Source organism: Gymnodraco acuticeps, unplaced genomic scaffold, assembly GCF_902827175.1.
Source record: "Gymnodraco acuticeps unplaced genomic scaffold, fGymAcu1.1, whole genome shotgun sequence".
NCBI classification, from domain to species: domain Eukaryota; kingdom Metazoa; phylum Chordata; class Actinopteri; order Perciformes; family Bathydraconidae; genus Gymnodraco; species Gymnodraco acuticeps.
Genome location: NW_022991180.1, coordinates 3,893,950 through 3,915,021, shown reverse-complemented (window position 1 = coordinate 3,915,021; position 21,072 = coordinate 3,893,950). Strand labels below are relative to the sequence as shown.

Sequence of the window (21,072 nt, the reverse complement as noted above, 5' to 3'; positions counted from 1 at the left end):
ACAGCCCCTCCTTGTATCAGAATGTGCATACCTTTACTACAATCAGTTTAAAGAATGCTCAATTAACTGCTCAACCTGCATTAAAAAAAAATTGTATTATCAGCAAAAAGGTACTTAAAGTATAAGCATTACAGTATCACTATGCATGAAAACGAGCTCTGTTAGTGTCGCATTATTATATGATTGGATAAGAGCTTACTGATGCATTATCATAAGCAGCACTTTAATGTTTACAGGCAGCGGTGGAGCTAAATCTAACTGTCTACGCTTTGGGGTGATTACATTTACTGCATAAGTGCAATGTTTTTCATTTGCTTGTTGTAGTTTTTTTTCTTCCGAATATGCATTGGAGTGAAGATATTTATTAGTAAAAACATGAAATACTCAAGTTAAGTGAAAGTTACTCTGGATGTTATCCTATATTTTCCCACAATTTCGCCATGAATAAAAACTGCAATTGCTAAAATATTACTAGACAGCATGTCTCGACCTGTCTTTAAGGACTAGCATATCACTGCAGTCTATAGCAGTACATTTTGAGCTGGATAAATAGCTGTATGTCTCCAAAACTGGTTGTAATTTATTCCTTACACGCCATTGGTCATGGATCGATGCGCGTTCGCGGCGGTGGCGCGCCCGTGCTTCTGAGCAGCATCGTTTGGAAAAGAGGAGAGACACAGAGCTGAACCACACCAAGTGTCCGCCGAATGTCTGCTTCTTCACGCTGCCAATGAAAAATCCTCGCATTCCTATGTCTGCCAGTTGACATACTGAACGCGAAGGACCAGGCTTCCACCTCTGCAAGGATTCAGGACTCCTAAAGCGGGTTGCGCGTTTTTTCAGGTAAGCCCCCCCTTCTCCTCCGGTCACCGTTGTCGCTGTGTTGTCGCTGTATTTACGAGCTATTCGTGATTAAGAAAAGGGGACGATAACGGGCTCGGGCGTTTCGCAGCAGCTGTCCAAGGTGCTGATACGTGCAGGGGTTTAACAAACACAAAATAGTATCGCTGACGGCCTCATGTAAAGCACAGGTTTCATGACTTCGCTGTTTGCATGCTATAGGCTATTTATTGTTGCAGACTTAACCTCCCAAAGATGTCGTGTGGATGTCGTATGGGGAAGAAAGGATAATGGAGCTGTAACCTGCAAACGATATCCGTTACATGTGCACAGTCTTGCACGTTTGACTATGGATGCTCTACCAGAGTGGATGTATCTAAGCTGCATTGGGAGGGTGTTTTTTTTCTTCTTTACTGCATTTACTGTTGTCAGGGTACGGGTCTTCACCTCACCTTATCTTGCAAGTACAATCTAAGATGCAGACAAGGTGCCATGTAGGAATTAAGGCTTGCTGCTGAATTATCCGATGTCAACAAACAGTACAACATTATAAATGGATTTTGTGCTCAATAGGAAAAAGTAGTAGTTCTTCATGGTACCATTAATTGCCTATCTAGTTGAACTTTTGCCTCATTCACTTGGAATTCATATTGAACCAGCAGAAACCAAATGGTGTGCAAAATCAGCTGCCTATCATAAAAAGAATGTCCTTGTCAAGACCTTGTGAAATGTGAACACGTGTAGCAGAATTGGCACATCTGTTCCATGTGGAAATGTCAAATACGTTAAAAGGTGATGCAGGCCACAGGTTATGTAAATAATGTTCCTCTTGACAAGGTGAGGGCAAGTCACGTTCAAGCTCCATTGTTCTTCTGATGGAACAAAATATCCTTTCGGTTCCCAACAGGAGCACCTGACGTTTCCTGTGGCAGATTTACCTACTGGATCATGGCACAGACCAACAGCGGTGGGCAGGGGACCAACGGGGTAGCGGATGAGTCCCCCAACATGATAGTGTACAGAAAGGTAAGCAGCTGCTATTTTTAGTCTGCACGTGTATGTGTGTGTGTTTGCGAGTGTGAGTGTGACTCTCTTGCATCAATTTACTTGACGATGAGCTGCGCAATGGAAATTGCTATTACTAATGGCAAGACACTGTTCTTGTGCCATGGTTGATTTAGGGTTGTAATGCTACATCAGTTTGATGAAAGCATGGAGAGAACATGTAATTTCTCTCTCATAACATGTAAATAGATTCTAAGCATGCCTACACACACACACACACACACACACACACACACACACACACACACACACACACACACACACACACACACACACACACACACACACACACACACACACACACACACACACACACACACACACACACACACACACACACACACACACACACACACACACACACACACACACACACACACGCACGCACACGCGCAAACTCACTGTGAGACCCTGACACTCATGCACACATGTTCCAGTTGCACAGTACCATCAGCTTGTATTACTAACATGTCGGAGGATGGGTTTTTAACCGACTCACATTAATGAAACCAAAATGTAGCCACAGGCTTTGGAAACAAGTCATTACACTGCTACTGGTGGTTTTCTTCACTGTTAAATCTGTGACTACATTAGAGAATTACAGTAGAGAAAGGGAGGGGAGTGTACAGACCGCTGAGACACCTTTAATGCATCCTGCTTCAAACATCAAACGAATTATTAATATAATAATCTGCAGGGAAGATAACGTTTGTTTACTTTGAGGCTTGAAGTCCAATTATAATTTATTTTAGAAACCTTAACACCTGCAGTGCAATATGTGCACTCGTTTCGTTTTTATCTTTTTGTCTCCCTTGACAAAAACAGCTACATTAAAGATCAACCTAAATATAAACCCTTCTGAAAATTGCTTTTGCAGTCATCTTCTGGTGCTGTTATTGTCTTCAAGTGTAGTATTTACCTGGACATTTCCTAAAGGGCAATGCAACGTTTTTCTTCACCTTCAGATTCACCAATGGAGTGATCATTGTCTTTTTATTTAATTCCTTGATGACTCAAGCGTTACGTGAATTTCTTCATTTCATTCTCTTCACTCATTAGCGAATGCTCCCATCCCATCTGCGACAGCATCTGCACAACAGGAAGAGGATACGCTTAGCATGATATCATAGATCGACGGTCTTTTATTGCACTCACAGCGTGTTAAGCAATATTACTGTCAGTGTGGGACTAGATTTGCTGGATGTGCCGCTATGCTAGTAGCAGAAAGGTTGCTTTTGATTTTTGAAGTAACTATTTTTGGTATCTTCCCAAAGCGAGGCTAAATAATAAAGAAAATGGAGCTAGATATATGTCGCTAAATAATTTATGAACTTCTATTACATTTCATGTTAATATGAAACTGTTATTAATTAAGGCATGAAAACCACTTGTATATTAAATATTAACTTGAGGGCTTTCCTAGCTATTCAATTACATGCGATGTCTCTTCCCTTTTCCTGCTATTGATCTGAAAGTCCTGCTTTTTTGATAGTGCCATGAAGGATCTGTAGTACCAAGTATGCAAGTGTTTTTCTATGCAGCTTTTACCTTCAGAAAATATATTTGGTTTCTGACAGTTTTTCATGAGGCATCAGGAAGCAAGATCGATAGATAGACTTTAGGAGCTGTGTGTTTCAAATGTTTGGTTAGATAAGTAATATCTTAGTTGTGTAGCTTTCCTACATCATCCAATTCTTCACTTCTCAACACTTGACCACACATGGCCACAACTTGGCTCCGTACACTGGCTGACCCAGATACACTGCAGAATGAAAGAACATGGTGAAGGCAGCAAGGATTAAATTGTGTTTCCGGAGTGGGCTTAATTGAAAACTACCATCACAAGAGTACTGTCTGGAGACGTGCGTATACCGCTAGGGTGAACAGATGCCCCAAATGCTTTTCATAAAGTTGACTTGGCAAAGGTGTTGCAACCCACATTGAACTGAAAACTCGAGTGGGCAAAACACTTTTATAATCCGTTCTGCTGCTCATCTGCTGCTGACATCCTGTGCAGGAACTTGATGGATACACAGTGGACACGTTATACAAAATGTTAATATCAAGCCAACTACTGGATAGTCAATTTGCTAGTGTGTAGTAGTGGAAGGATTATGTAATTTGACCGGAGGGAGGTTTATTGCTGAGGACAGCAGATAGTGGTTTGATAGTATATCCAATGGGAGCATAACTACATCCTCTAACCCTCTCAATCTTTCCTGTAATCTGTCATTACCGTCTTAATGAAAATGGATGGTCGAGCTGAGGTGCTGACCAGCATGCCGTGGAGATGTGTGCAGAGCTGTCTGTTTTCTTCGAGGACACATATACAAAAACATCTTGCCTTAGCTCTTTTATTTGTATCACAAATGAAGATGCACACACTATTTAAATAGTATTTACAGACACAGATACACTAATAGCTTGCTTTGTGATTTATCGACAACAGTCACAGGGGATCCTACAAGTAGGCCAATATGTCAGAAATACTCAATAAGATGTTTAATGGAGTGTTCCATGGGCTATGCACAGCATGTCTGCGGGTCACTCTATCATTACTTTTCATATAAAAGCCTTTGTGATGTCTTGCTGCTCTCACATTAAACACGTCAGGCTCACTTTTTATCATCAAGAGCACCAGCGTGTACAGTAGGTGTGTGTGTTTTTTGCATGCCTGCTCACTTGTGTGCACTATGAATAATGCTGTGATGCATGTGTGAGCATGTGTGCACGCTGTATGTAGGGCGAATGTTGCTAAGAGAGAGTCTTGAATTTTTTATGCGATCCTAAGACAGCTCTGGTGAAGTTCATCGCCACTCAGCGCGAGGAGAGAACAGCCAGCGCTTCGTGTGTGTTAGTCGCTCTGTGTGTCTGCATACATGTGTGATAATGATATTAATATATAATGATATACAAGTATCTATATATTTAAATGAGTAGATTTAGCATACAGTGTAAATAAATATAGTAACATTTTGATGGTGTTTCTGCATTTGCTTCATCCTCCAAGAGGAAATCTTGAAGCTGAAGAGAGTTAACATCCACTTTTACAATATCATCTATTTTCACTTCCTTGGCACATTTTCCCTCAAATACGGCACAATATTTTGGATTGTTCCATTGCAAGATTTCTGTTGCACAAGAGAAAATGTGAGTTATTTCCTGATTGAAAATGTTTTGTTGTTTCTCCCACCCCATACAGTTGACAGAGCTTTTCAAACACTGCAACAAAGGCGTAAATCTCTGCCAGTTATTTGGTTTGAAATTGAATAATTGAACAATCCAGCCACAGCATTCCTAATGTCCCAGAAGTTGATAGAAAAATAGGAATTTGAGGACTAAAACAAATGAATGGATATAACATTTGAAGCAGTATACCGCAGCTCCTGGAGTCTGATCTTCCTCTGTGGCGTGGTATCTGAAGGCTGAGGCACCAGCCCACTCTTATTTACATCGGAGCTGCCAATAGGCATCCAATAATTGTTCTTCCAGCAGCCAGTTTGGCTTCGGTCTCTGTGTAAAGCCATTCATTCTAAATGTACGTGTTTATTTTTTTCTATTCAGTTTTCCCCCCAATGAGCACATGCACTGTTGCCTCACGTTCGTATTGTTATTTTCAGTCCTATTATATTATGGAGCTTACATAAATGTCAATATTGTGCATCTTCAAAGTAATTGGTCCCTGGTGAAACTTGGTCTTCTCTGCGGATGACAATAATGCAGAAAGAACTCTGCAGTGCTTATTGTTGTTGCACATTTCACCATTTTACAGTATGTCGAAAAACAAACTAGTATTAAGGCCAAACAATGTCAGATAATTGTGGTATTGACATGGAATACAGATGCGTTTCGTCCCACTGTGGTTCCCTTTTTATACATTAGTAAAACAATAACTAGCCGTGAATATTCTTCAAATCCTCATTCAACATACTCATGCAATTAATTTGATGTACTTAGACCGAATAGTCTTGTCCTGCATGTCAACTACCATTCATCTCACTAAGCATTTCTGTCTTCAAATGAATGATTAGGTCAAAGAGAATACGGTCAGTGGTCCAAAAGCATCACATATCTCCTCTGACAATCCTTGCCTTCTCTCAGGGTTTTATTATCAAATCTTTGAATTGATTTTACGTCAGTATGAAACTTAGCCTGTATCATATTTTAAATGCCCGTGTGGACTGGTCTTTTACTTGACAGACAAGCACATAAACAATACATCTAAGTGTCTGTCCTTCACACTTTTGAAAAGGGTGTTGATGCCGCAAGGTGACCTTTGAACCATATCCTCTTAGTGCGACTCAGTAATGAACAAACAGAAATTACAAACAGGGCAAAGGTATTAGTGCGTGCTATTGATTTGTGAATTGATTAAATGGTTGTGTACAAGAGATGATTTAGCAGGAACAAGACTTTCCCTCTACTCACACTGCATCAGTGCAATATGGTGGTAATGTAGTTTTGTTAAATGGTGCAGAACTGCAGCCAATATGAATACACAGAGTCTAACTTTACTACTTAATATTCAGCAGAGATTTCCTTATAGAAAGCATTTCTCCTTCTAGGGCTAATTTGCATTTGTTAAACAAACCCTATATAACGATGCCCTGTTTTCAATAGATTTCCCAACCATCCTACATTGTTCGTGAGTCATAAAGCGGAGGGAACTGAATACATTTTCAGCTTTTTCTCAGTTGAGAGCCAGATTGAAGGGTTCTTGTACTGCCTGTCTCCCTCAATCTGCAATCAGAAGATCAGGAAGACCGAGAGAAAGAGGGAGAGAGGAGGGGGTGAGGTGGGATGATCTATAATTGCCAGATCAGAGAGATCTTTGTGTGTGAAGTAGGGCTCTTTGTATGTCAGCTTGCCAGCCAGGCGATTTCTCTTCCTGTGTGTGAAAACATGCATGTTCTTTTTTGCATACACTCTTGAGGGAAAGTGAGGGTGTTTGGCAGACACCGTCGGATGGAAAATTGGCATTTACGGCTTTGTGTGTTTCAAACTAATCCATTTTGCGTGTATTTGCTGACGTCAAACGGCAATTAGAGAAGCCTGCATTAGTGACACATGCAACAGTCGATTGTGGTGTAGTCCTGGTACGTATAATTGATACATTTCACAACAATTGGTCTTGAAAGAGATAATATAAAATGACAAAAGATAGAAAGGCGCACACAGTGAAGATACCGTAGGTGGCAAATTCATAACAGCTACTCATATCACCTTCCATTTTATGAGTAATCATAATTACTTTGATATCTTAGTAATTACTCAGTATTAGTGGCTGTTGACATTTAGCATGGTTTGGTTAGATCAATAAGCTATCTTGGGCTGGATGCCTGAGCCACTCCGCACATATTTGCAGTATCATAAAGTATGCAACTATCTTATAATTGCAATAGCAATATAGTTTTAGGAGGAAATTAAATCACTTCAACTTTTAGGGTTAGAACTATGTTTATTCCCTTTCTTAGAGAGAGTAAGAAAAGAGGATGACTCTCATCTTTCTGCTCAGCATAACATCATCTATTGCTGGCTAATCAACACTTTATATGTGTTTGTACGGAATTAATACATTAAATAAAACGTGTTAATTAGGAAGCTTTAGAGGGATTCTGACAGCAGCTTTTATGCTATGAGAGTGATGAGAGTTGAATTAATCTTCTTGTGTAACTCTTGGCAAGAAAGTGTATATGTATATTTATTCACATTTGTGAGTATGATTTTCAAGAATTGTACTGAATTGTCAAAAACAAAATGAAATTCAACATTTGCCTTAAAAAAAACACTCAATTTAACCATAAAAGGAAAAATGGCACATTACTTCCTGCATTTTCACAAAATGCTTTGAGTGAGCATAAATCATGTTGGATGCATATGAGCAGAATTGCAACAAACCAAGCGTGGTGCATCAAATCAACAATTCTGACATGGTTCACAAAGTACCACTGGGCTTTTCAGTATGGTGGCAGTTTCCAGATGTAATAATGGACTTCACTCGCGCTGTTCCTTGAAGACAGGGAAAAGATACCAAGGCCTGTCTGGCTCTAAGCTCTCTCCTCTGTATGTGTGCCACAGCTTGAGTCTTTAGGCCTGTCTGTTAGGGTTATATAAGGGTCTGAGGAAGCCTGGGCATTAAGATAAAGGCTGACTCAGGCCTCGCCTCGTCTCTGTCTGGTCATTTAATTCCAGCTCAACATTTAGCAGTAGATTAGAGGAGAACCCCGGCCAGGGTTGTGAATGAATTCATCTCTGGTGTGATGGGCTTAATAAGGACAGAGATGCTCCATTAGGAATAAAGACAAAAAGAAAAAATGAGTAGGGGTAAATGTAGAGGAGAGAGACAGAGTAATAGTTTATTTGCTGTGTTTCTCTGTATTCACCAAACACTGGGCGTGTGTTTGTGCATACATATATATGTCCTTGTTCTCTCCTTGTTCATTGCTCCGTCCCCCGTCTCCTGACCCTCCATCTCTACGTACACCATCTGAATCCAAACTGTGTCCATGCAGTTTCTTCTTCTAATGCACTCCCTTGTTGTTTCTGGTGATGCTTTGTTCCTTCCACTCTGTCTAGGACGTATACATTTCCGCTCGCTTGCTCATCTCTATGTCTTGACATTGTGTCTCTGTTTATTATAGAATATTGATATCCTTTTTGCATCGCATTATGCAGTTGCAAACCTTACCAATATGTTTACAGCCATTTGCATTCAGCCTGTAACAAGTGACTCCATCGCAGGTCAGATATCAGATCCATTAAAGCATGAACAACATGTCGAAATCTCCTAATTGCGAGAATTAACAGTTTTTTTTCCTGAATATGTCATTGCTTCTCAAACCTATAATTATATTTACAGAAGCGTTCAACCAACGAAAAATTGATATTGGAGGAATGCCGTTTTCCAAAACAGCCAGTGTATCATTGCCACATCTTAAATCCTAGTTGCACGTCAAGAGCCCTCAAAAAGTAAACAGAAATAAATCTTGCAGAGTATTTCATGCGACACCTCTCTTATCTGTAGTGTATTTTGGCAGCTTGGCAGTAAACCATCCTTTTGACTTTTTCCCTCCCTCCCTCCCTCTCTCTCGGTCTAGACCTGTGAAAACATCCCTCAGCCCCAATACTTTTTCATCCTGGTTCCCTCACTGTCTGTGTCTCGCCCGGGTGTTCACCCTTTGCTCTTTCCATGTCGATCTCTTTTTTCTACAATCCAGCCCCCCCACCACCCTCACTCACCCCACCCACGCTCATGTCCTCTTTTGTACTGTTTCAAGTCTTTGATGTCTCTCATATAACAGCAATATCACACTAAATATGTCTCTTTGTCTCTCTCATCCTGACTCACATGTGCACTCTAACTCTTTTTCTAACCCCCCCCCCACCCCTCTAGTGGGCCTTACCAGTGAAGCATCCATCCACCTCTGTCCCCTTCTCTCTCGCCTCTCTTTGAAGTCATCAGAGCCATATTCAGAGCCCATGCCACTCCAGTCAGCTTTCATCCTCACTCAGAGAAAAAGAGAGGAATGTATTTACACCCTGCAGGAGCACAGTCATCTCTCCTCCTATGTGAAATGATTCACTTGTGACTCATAGCTTTATTGGGAACTCTCTCTAAACAAACAAATTCATCCAAATTGACTGTAACTGTAACCGAGAGTGCTCGCTTGATTGTCCCCCTGCAGCTCGGTGCCTTTCTCAACAATGAGGAGTCATTCTCCAAAAAGCAATCATGTCTCAGTGATTAGCCTGCCATGACGGAGTGCCATCGCGCAAATCCAATACCAGCGGAATTATGAAACTAAAACCTCCATTGTTCCAAAGGGGACATTTTCACACGTTGGAGACATTCATCTTTATTTGCCAAACAAACAAAGACACACCTTTGTCTCAAACTGTGCACTTCTCCGAATCATCGGCAGACACACACACACACACACACACACACACACACACACACACACACACACACACACACACACACACACACACACACACACACACACACACACACACACACACACACACACACACACACACACATACACACACACACACACACACACACACACACGCACGCACACACGCACGCACATATACTCTTAACTTGCAGGTTGCAGCGTGTTGAGCAGCTTCCACCTGCAGCCTACTGAGGCTCACAGCTTCACACACATTAGTTCAGCTTAGCAAGCGCAGCCATATTCAGCACAGCCTAGTCCATAAACATCGACGCCATCTTGTCAAAACCGACGGCTCCTTTTTTTCGTCTTTTCTCTAAGAATGTGAGAGAAAATAATGATTTCCACCTTCAAACAAACATTTATGCAGCTTGGGTGTGAGTTCTTAAACTAGTTTGGCTTCATATGTAAGATTCTTTAAATATCTTTGTTCAGAAAACTTCCCTCATAATGTATTTGAAGTAATGCCTGCTGTGAAGAATACCAATACATTTAAATATGATATGGTTGAGCGTGTTATGTGATATTGACGTACAGGGATCATGTTTGATAGAAATGTGGGGTTTAATCAGCTTGCTGGTGATGTTTTTTGAAGCAAATGCAAAGCAGCCTATATTATTACCATATATTTCAATATTTAGAGGGGCACTTGAAAGAATTATGTCAGCTGTAAAACATGAGAAAGTCAATTAGAATCTGTGTGGAGGAATATTGGCCTCATTAAACTAATTCAAAGTCTGTCTATCTTGTACAGGCAGCTATATTAACAGGATGATTCATCACAGCTATCCTAGCCTATTGCCAGTTGCCAATTTAAATCCATAATATTATAAAATGTCTTTGAAAATATGTATTTACGATAAGAGCTGTTTTTAGCCATCAATCATGACTAAAATACCGAGTGGATTTCCATGACAGTCACGTTCCACAGACGATGAAATATAATCCCAGTGATGATCTCCCTGACTTCCCTCTTTAACATTATGCTCATGTAAACAACTTGAATGAGGTCAATACTTGCTTTAAAGGGGACCTATCATGCAAAATGCACTTTTGTACGTCTTTTATACATGAATATGTGTCCCCGGTGTTCCAGGGAACTCACCAAGTGACAGAAAACACAACCCTCTCTATTTTCCTCCATACCCAAATCTCTAAAAAAGGGTCTGCAACGGATCTGATACCTGATCCAGATTTCAACACTGTCCTGATGTCAGGACGATGGTGCTACGGCTATTGGTCAATTCTCCACCTATCAGGGGAATGTAGGGTTGGGCCACGGCCGGCCATTGCTGCTCGAAAGCGCTGGAGACGCTGTAGTACATATGCCAGGCCTTTAAGTGGCGCTGTAGTCTGCCACAAAAGCAGTGAAGAAGACTTCCCTTGCATGGTTGCCCTTCTGTTTATTCTCCGCTGTGGCTCTTTTTCTCCCTCACCGAGGCAAGCGTTTGTGCCTCCTGCTTTAAAACAAATGAATAATGACTCTATATAATCATACGTAAGGGATAATGTGCAGGTCATTATGGGGAAAAGAACACCGACAGGCCGATCAGGAGCCCGACGCGAAAGTCGCTGCACATTATCCCGCTTATTACATGGCCACATTCTCAACAAAGTAACAACATGACTCCCAATATTAATTGAAATGCTTTTATGGATTTAGAAAATGATTTTATTGATTTAAAAAATAGTTGTATGTTGTAGTGTCGAGAGATAGGGAGTCAGAGGCGGTGCAAGGAAGGTGCAAAAGGGTACTTTATTAGAGAGTAATTAAGGTCATGTTATCCGGTTGCAGTCCGGGAAAAAGAGAGTGAAGTCAGGAGGGCACACAACATATATAGTAAACACATAACATGTCCGTGTGGGAACAATACCCCCAACTGTAGTTCCATGTATGAATTATGTCCCAGTGTATTAATAGGTGGTCACCACACAAGCCCCCCTAGAATTCAAACATGGCAAAAAAATCCCCACGTCTAATGCCAAAGTAACTTCCAACTCCCCTCTCCTGCAGGGGGGCATGGTCAGTTGCAGCTCACAGAATCAGCCCCCTGCAAAAACAGGGCTGGAAAGAGCAAATAGAGCGAAATGAGGCATGGCTAAAATGCAGGATCTGTTTGGTATTTTGAAAAAAATATATATATTTATATACTTTATATAGGTATGGCCCTATCAATCAATCAATCAATCAATCAATGTTTATTTATATAGCCCAATATCACAAATGTTACATTTGTCTCAGTGGACTTTACAGTTTGTACAAAATATCAGTATGACAATACGACACCCTCTGTCCTTAGACCCTCACATCGTACAAGGAAAAACTTCCGGAGAAAACCCACAGTTTAAAGGGAAAAATGGGAGAAACCTCAGGGAGAGCAACAGAGGAGGGATCCCTCTCCCAGGACGGACAGACGTGCAATAGATGCCGTGTGTAAATTGAAAAGATAATACATTTGCAACATAGGTAGTCCAAATGTTTGGAAATGCATGTGTGTATAATAGGAAGATGAATCCACGAGGATATCCATCCAGGACCTATGATCCAGGACCACAGCCACGATTCAAGATCCAGGGCTCGCGATGCAGGACACAGGAGCGCAGGATCATCCATGACTCCGGATCTCAGCGTATATAGACACCAAAAAGAAAGAAATTTGGGGAAGCTGGGTTAATCGGAACATGAGAGTACACAGGTATAGACAGAGAGAAGGAAGAAGTAAGATGTCCTCCGACAAACTAAGCCTATATCAGCAAAACTAGGGGCTGAATCTAATCAGCCCTAACTATAAGCTTTATCAAAAAGGAAGGTCTTAAGCGCACTCTTAAAAACGGATAGGGTGTCTGCCGCCCGAACACAAACTGGAAGCTGATTCCACAAATGTGGAGCTTGATAAGAAAAGGCTCTGGCTCCCATTGTACTTTTAGAGACTCTAGGAACAACCAACAACCCTGCATTCTTGGAACGCAATGCCCTAGTAGGACAGTAGGGTATAATGAGTTCTTTAAGGTAAGATGGCGCCTGCCCATTAAGGGCTTTGTAGGTGAGAAGAAGAATTTTAAATTATATCCTGTGTTCTATAGGGAGCCAGTGTAAGGCAGCCAGAACAGGAGTAATGTGGTCCCTTTTCCTAACTCTGGTTAGTACACGAGCTGCAGCATTTTGAATCAGCTGAGGCGACTTGACTGACTTCTTGGTACACCCTGATAATAAAGAGTTACAATAATCCAGCCTTGAAGTAACAAATGCATGGACTAGTTTCTCTGCATCGTTTTGAGGCAAGATATGCCTGATTTTTGCAATGTTACGTAGATGGAAGTAGGCGGTCCTTGAAATTGATTTTATGTGGGCGTTAAAGGATAAATCCTGATCAAATATAACACCAAGATTCCTTACAGTCTCACTGGAGGCCAAATTAATGCCATCCATAGTTAGTATATCCTTAGATAATTTGTTTCGTAGATTCTTCGGGCCAAGTACAATAACTTCAGTTTTGGTCGTGTTCAACATCAAAAAGTTTAAGGTCATCCACGTATCAGTATCATCCGCATAACAATGAAAATGTACAGAATGATTCCTTATAATATTGCCTAACGGAAGCATATATAATGTGAACAAAATAGGTCCGAGCACTGATTCCTGTGGCACTCCATGGCTAATTTTGGTTTGCGTGGAAGATTCATCATTGACACGTACAAACTGAGAGCGTTCAGATAGATAGGACCTAAACCAGCCTAAAGCAGTTCCCTGTATGCCAACTAAGTGCTCTAGTCTTTGCAATAAGATATCATGATCGATAGTATCAAATGCAGCACTGAGATCGAACAAAACAAGAATAGAGACACGTCTCTTGTCAGAGGCTATTAGAATGTAATTTGTGACTTTAACCAGAGCTGTCTCTGTGCTATGATGTGTTCTAAAGCCAGACTGAAAATCTTCAAATAAATCATTGTTTTTTAAGTAATCACACAGCTGTTTTGCGACCGCTTTCTCAAAACATTTTGAGAGGAACGGAAGATTAGAAATAGGTCTATAATTGGCTAAAACCTCTGGATCGAGGTTGTGCTTTTTAAGAAGCGGTTTTATCACTGCTACTTTGAATGATTGTGGAACATAGCCTGATAATAAAGACATATTCATAATATTTAATAAATAAGTGCTAATTAATGGAAAAACTTCCTTCAACAGCTTAGTTGGAATTGGGTCTAACATACACGTTGATGGTTTAGAAGAGAGAATCATTGAATTTAATTGTTCAAGGTTTATGGCTGAAAAGCATTCTAGTTTACTATCTAGTGTAATATTAGAACTTACGTTTCCGGGAGCTGTTGATAACACTATACTGGTCAAAGGCAAGAGGTCATTAATTTTGTTTCTAAGAGTAACAATTGTATCATTAAAAAAGCACATAAAATCATTGCTACTGAGTGCTATGGGAATAGAAGGCTCAATCGAGCTGTGGCTTTCTGTCAGCCTGGCTACAGTGCTGAAAAGAAATCTTGCATTATTCTTATTCTCATCTATTAACGAAGAGTAGTAGGCTGCTCTCGCTTTACGCAGTGCTTTCTTATATTCATTGAGAGTAATATGCCAAATTAAACGCCATATCCTTTCAAGTTGTCTCGACTTTTGCTTTATTTTGCGGGTTTCGGCATTATGCCATGGAGCTAATCTATGTTGTTTTATTTTCTTCTTTTTCAAAGGAGCAACAGAGTCTAATTTTATTCGCAGCGCATCTGTAGCACTATCAACAACATGATCAATTTGGGGTGGTCTACAATATATGTTTCAAATATAGCATGATAGGTCCACTTTAAGTTTCAATATCTGCAAAACTATTGACATTTTATCAACTTAGTATGTTATGCTCATACCCAAATGATAGTATGCTAACTTACATAACTATGATGATTAACGATACATGCTATATGTCATGGATTCTCTTTGTTACATCGTGGTACTTTCAAAGGCAATATATAGTAGACACTCAAATTAAATTGCAAACAGTAATTGTATTACACAACACAGAAAACAGCGAGTGATATCGGACAAAGCCCTTGTCATTTTACAGTTTATTTTTTAGATAATGCAATGCATGCTCTTTTTAGGCATGTTGGGCTCAAACTAATCCACTCTCCCACTACTTTTATTAGAGTTTCTTATCTTTGTTTGTATTATCTTATTCATCTTGGTCCCCAGACTCTCCTGTTTACAGTGTCTCGTCAGCTAATCGAGAGAGTCCTGTGGTCAAATCTGTCTAATGGTTGTGCTTTCTCCTGCCGTGCGATTTGTTTCTGCTGTGGTGGCTGCTCTGTTGGAATCCCCATGACAACCACACCAGCAATCTGTCAAATGTTATTATCTCAAACACTTCAACAATGTGTCCAGCACACTTTTAGCCATCGAAGTGACAGAACATGAGTGTGTGTTACTGTTTTTCTTTGCAAACATTCACACACTATAACTGTGTTGCTCAGTCCATGAAGACCTACAGCCATTGATGTAAAGTAACAAAGAAACACTACAGGCTACTTAAGTATGTTCCTGAGATACTTGTACTCTACTCGAGTATTTCCAATATCGGCTAAGCTGTACTTCAAATAAAATGGTGTGCTTTAAACTACACTACATTTGTGTTGTGCATTTAGTCTGTAGCTACTTTGCAGATTATTGATACAAATATAAATCAACTAATATGATAACGTAAATAAAATCAGCCTCATCTTTACCAACTGCAATATTATAGTGATGAAAACATGAATGCATCAATAATAATAATAATGATAATCGAACGAGATAAAATATATATATATATGTGATTCCAAAATGGGCCATTTTGCAAAATAACTACTTTTGGTACTGGTTGCAGTCAAAGGCTGTTTAGCCTCTATAAAGGTTCCTAAGTTGGATAACTCAGAAATATCTAATTGGCAGCAATCATAACTGGTCAAAGTCTGTATACCCTAAAGAAATGTCCTTCAATGCTTCCTTTTTTTCATCACATTAGGCATTCAAAAAAGTACAAAGCAGCTTTATTTAAAACCAGGTATGGCCATAACAGGTGTCTCATTCGGAGTCTTAGCACCCAGGTTGTATTTTTCCGTGACATAATGAATTCACCTCTACATGTTTCCTTGACCTCATGATGTTTTCCATTGAGGTTAAAGTGGTTCTGGAAAGACACATGATGTTATTCCTTTTTATTATTGGCAGCAGCCCAAGTATATTTCCATGCTAAGACTTTTGAATGCAGGGCATTTTCTTGTTACATTGTATGTTTGACATTGTAGTATTGATTCTTTCTTCCATCACTGCCTGCAGGGAAGTGACTAAGCTTGTGCATATTTTACCAAAATCCTCCACTTATAAATACATGAGCCCTTTCTACTCCTTTTTAAACAAGACACTTTAACAACATTTTAATTAGAAATATCAGGTCCTCCATCTCCTCTCTGCCTTTCTGTTAATCAGGGGATGGACAATGTTAACAGTGTTTCTCATCTCCCAATGGCGCCCCACCACTGATCTCTTGGACGTGTGCATTGGCAGCATTGTCTCCTCTTTCTTGCTGCCTGTACTGGACAAAAGATACATATGTTATGAGCTCAGTAAAAAAGACAAGGTCACGTTTACAACGATGCATTAGGATATGGTGGGAAGGCTCGCTCTATTCCTTGCAACAGTGAATTTGATTTGTTGATATTAGCTCCCATAGCCTGTCAGCAGAGCCCTGTGTAAATAGAAGAGCCGGTATTGGAAGTGAGACAGGAGAAGATGGATGCACATGATTTGAATCACCAGAATTTAACAAGATTTGCTAGTAATGAAGCTGTCCTGCATGAATGTATAAATTGAGTCAATTTATTTTTTCCAGTGGCCTCATTTGCAACATCCCTATCCTCTAAAGTTTACCATCCAACCATGGCAGCTATAAATATTTAATTTGACCTCCTTTTTAATAAAGAACCTAAAGAACCGTCTTATTATTTTTCTACCTGATGACGGTATGAATAACTCGACAAATGGCAGTCGTTCAACAAAGCCTATCGTCCATCATCTTCATTGCCGAGTAGTTGAAGTGTCATTTGCGTCAAACAGTCTGCCCTTATCGGTTTATTGTCTATCCTGCGTGTTGTGTCCTTCCTCTGAAGTGTGTGAGTGTGTGTGCTGTCAGATACCCACTCTTCGTCTCAGCTCTGCAGACAGGAGAAGGCAGAAGAATGTCAGCATGCCAGCATCCAGCTGCTTCGCTCTTATTGGTATTCGGGGCACACGGCGCCGTCCTGAGCGTCTGTTGCACGTGCCAAGGAGGAATGTGGGAAATGAAGGGTTGGCGAGAGGCCCCCTCCCTCTCATGTTGTCTGAAACTAAAAATAGACAGCAGCTCCCTTTTTTTTATTCCCAGTTCATTTGTTTCCACACCAGCATCACTCCCTGGATCTTCCTCTCATCCTCTTCCTCCTTGTCTCTCTGATTGGTCGTGCTCTCCGGTGTCCAGCAGTAGGAGTCCTCAAGTGCGATGCCAGACAGTTTGGACAGTGCTAACAGACTCACCTTGGTGAAGGATTAACTATGGGGGTTGTTTAATTTAGTGCTACAGTATTCCCATGGCCAGACTGCACTGTTTGAGCTCTAACAATAAAAGCATGATTATTAAAAGCTCCTAAGAACAAGTCTCCTTAGTGCCTGCTGATTGAAAATCAAGATTAAGTGCTAAAACAACAGTATGATCTTTATAAAACAGTATTTTATTATTGTTTTATTCAATTATAAATGTGTAATTGTTTGTGCATGGTTGACCAATGGATGATAGCATGCTATGTTATGTGTGTGTAAATACTCTTTTAGCAGCCATTAGTAATTAGACAAACCATTTTTTGGTTGCAAATATATCTGAAAGCTTACTTCTTCCCTTATCAACTAATTTATGATTGCATGCTGTTTGAGTGATGAATTCACGGTAGGTGGGCAGAAGGGATATTGGCTTTCAGTGGATTATGTTCTAGCACATGGCCAACCTTGGCTTAGTCATCTCGCCCACTGCCCGCCCACCAAGACGATGAGAGTGAGAGAGAGTGAGAGAAAGAGAGAGCGAGGCCTTGCCCTAGGAACACTATCCCACCAGCAGCCAGGAACACCAGATCCTGGTGGATTTAGAAATCAGTGTCTAGTAAACAGAGTCAGCCTAATGCAGAGACAGAAGAGAGAAGAAGATACAGACCCAGCAATAAACCAACATTAACCAGAAAGTGATATGTGATGATGACGGTATTAATACTAATAATAAAAAGAACACATTGAAAAAGTAGTACAGGACAAAGTGAGTGTAGTGTGTATGAGCGTGGGATAATGCTCCTGGGGTCACCTGCATCAGAGAAAGCCCACTATTACATTTATTACTCAGCAGTAAAAGTATAAAATTTATATCAGATCTTTTCCCACACATAATCAGAGTGTCACCACTTACTGTCCCCATTGTTACTGCTGCCTGCCAATAAAAGCACAACCCATTAACCTACTGAATGACCTGCTGCTGCTGAATGACCTGCTGCTGCTGCTGTCGATATACTACGACTTATGTTACTGCAACTGCCTGTGGAAATGGTTTCAGAATACAAACCACTACATGTAGTCAGAAAATCACACACACACAAGACAGAGATTAAATAAATGTATCAAAGGAGGACAGATGTATTTCTTTAAAGCAGTATTGTGCAGGTTTATTTGGCCACCACTATAACAAAGAGCAACGTTAGCATTTATTTACACTAAGGACATGTATTACTGCTGACTGCTCGATACTCACTAGCTAGTAACTGATTAATATTGATTTGCTGGTTATAAATGTATGTTTATTTACTTTACTTGTCAGAAATATTTTATTTATTATGAAGCTTTCAGTATAAAATCTGTGTTAAAATTATTGGTACAATAGCATCACCCTGGTCAGAAAGTTGGAGATTGAAACTGCAGTCCGGTTTGACTCAAGACTGCTGCATGCAGTTCACAGCACCAACACTGTTTTACTACTTGTTAAACGAATAAAAGAAGGAACAGAACTTCCTGTTCAGAGCTGCATTATAGTGTCAGTGTACCATTCAGTGTTCTCAAGGGTCTGCCGCTAATTTCCTGAGTGAACTCTGATGACTATAAAAATGAATAGTTAATATTTTACGATGGGAAAAAGTCCTCACATAGAGCTTTAATTTGCATTGGAGCATAAGACTATATCCTTTGGGAATTGTATGATACTGTAAAATGTGCTGTGGTTGCTTAAAGCATGGGATGGCAGAAACACATGGCTGGCAAATTTGGAACAAGACGTGCATTAACCACAGCGATGTCAAATGAGGATAAAATCCTAGGGTTTCTTTTCGCCAGAGTTCGGCATGGCTGACTATCTCTCATCCATGATTCAATGCTCATCTTTTTCTCTCTAGTATGGGGTTGTCCCTCTGGGAGGACGAAGTTGAGGAGTCAGGGGAAATATTGAACATCCTTCTGCAGCCATACGCCAGGGAGGAGGATCCTCGGGGGACGTGAGGAGGAAGAAGGCCATGTGTTCTAAAAAGCTGGAGGAGTTGATGAAAATCCTGTGAAGAAGGGAATTGTTTATGCAAGTAGCTGTTGGCAACCATCTGGAAAGCGTTCTAAATGAAATAGTAATAATACCATCAGTCCATCAAACCCGACGAGGCATGATGCTTCTGCTGCTGCTGGTGTTGTGCACAGGAATGACTTTTGATTATTAGACTTTCAGCAAGGAAATGACGGAGAAGATTATGGGCTAGCAAGCAGGTAGTATATTATGAAAGGCTTTTTAAAATGCTGTTAGAGGTGTAGAGGGAGATGGATTATTATACAGAACATTTCTTCAGCTTCCAGGAGAGATAACGTTGAAAGTGAGTGGAATCAAAAAAGCAAATGCTACTAATTATCAGCCTGCCAATAGTCATACTAATTTTTACTTTGCTTAATGTGTTCTGACGGTGAATTAGCTTGCTTGACATCAAAAAGGTGTCATGTCCAAGAAACTTATAGTGAAAGTTTATTCTTTATGTTAGTTTTGTCATGTCCCTTTGTCCTGTGCTTTATATTTATTCCCTTAATTAATTCTCCCTCTCATTTCAGGCCTCCACGCTCCCCGCCCCCTTCTGTCTCCTGCGTCCTTGATTGTTTTCCCCACCCTGATTGTTTCCACCTGTGTCCCCTTTACCTGTGTATATATTGTGTTAGCTCCCTCCTGTTCATTGTCAGTTCGTTGTCTCTCTATGACCTACGTTCCTGCTTACCTCACGGACATCGCACGGATCTATGTTATTGATCACTGTTCTAGTTTTCCTCGAAAGAGTGTTTTTGTTTTCCTTGTTTTCATTACTGTGCAAATCCCAGTAAAGTCTTTATTTTGAAACACTATCCGAGTCTGAGTTTGAGTCGTGCAATTGAGTTCATGCCTCAGAGTTCACTCCTTGACAAAAGGTGATATTTTTCACTCAGAAATGAACCTTCTGAGCCAAAGAGCACTCACAGGGCTGTGATTCTTCTTTACTTCTGACTTACAATGTGAAAATATACGGACTTATACTGAAATTGTTTCTGAATTAATGAAAAAGTAGTACATTGTGTAGTTGAGGCATTTAGCAACACATTTAAATATATATTATAATGTTGGCTGTTAATTCTGGATAATATCTATCTTTGCTGAAATCTTGTAGCAAAAACTGAGCACAAGACATGCTGTCTGTAGTCTGACTTTACAGGGATGTCATTTCTGTTACAGTATATTTTATTTATCTCTTTCCTCTTAAAAAAAGGAGTCTGTATTGCTTCAGCAGGATAACAGCAGGACAGGAGAAATGAGTTATGAGACTAAAGGTGTCGTAACTACGTCTGAAGACTAAAGTGTTAATAGCTTTTTGGAACCGCCGGGTGGAAAACTGGCTGTCAGCTGAAGGGTGACATGCAATGAATCATAGAAATTGGGATAACCATGCACACTTTCTGACATTCTTTCCGCGTTTATGATCTTGCGCGTGGTTGTACTCCCAAAAGGTGACGAAAGTAATGGTGTCAAAAACCAATGAAGAAAAAAAAGAACAAATCCCTGCCTACTTTCTCACCTCCTCACACCTGGAAATTGCTGCGTGAAGTCAGCCTGCTTTTGGGATCGTTGGTTTCAGTAAGGTGACGCACAGTCCAAATAATGGT

At 40.3% G+C, this 21,072-nt stretch overlaps 1 protein-coding gene across 2 annotated transcripts in view; it reads left to right on the top strand.

The window, feature by feature from the left end:
* The first annotated feature begins 639 nt into the window (after nucleotides 1–639).
* The window catches only part of rgs7a (regulator of G protein signaling 7a), a 66,464-nt gene continuing 46,031 nt past the window's right edge, over nucleotides 640–21,072 (top strand). The window contains exons 1-2 of one of the 2 annotated variants that reach the window (XM_034237806.1): nucleotides 640–843; nucleotides 1,748–1,866. In XM_034237806.1, coding sequence (XP_034093697.1) covers nucleotides 1,789–1,866 — 78 coding nt within the window. In that variant the 5' untranslated portion in view covers nucleotides 640–843; nucleotides 1,748–1,788. Of the gene's footprint in view, nucleotides 844–1,747; nucleotides 1,867–21,072 lie in introns of those variants that run through there. The other variant, XM_034237807.1, reaches the window with a different exon arrangement.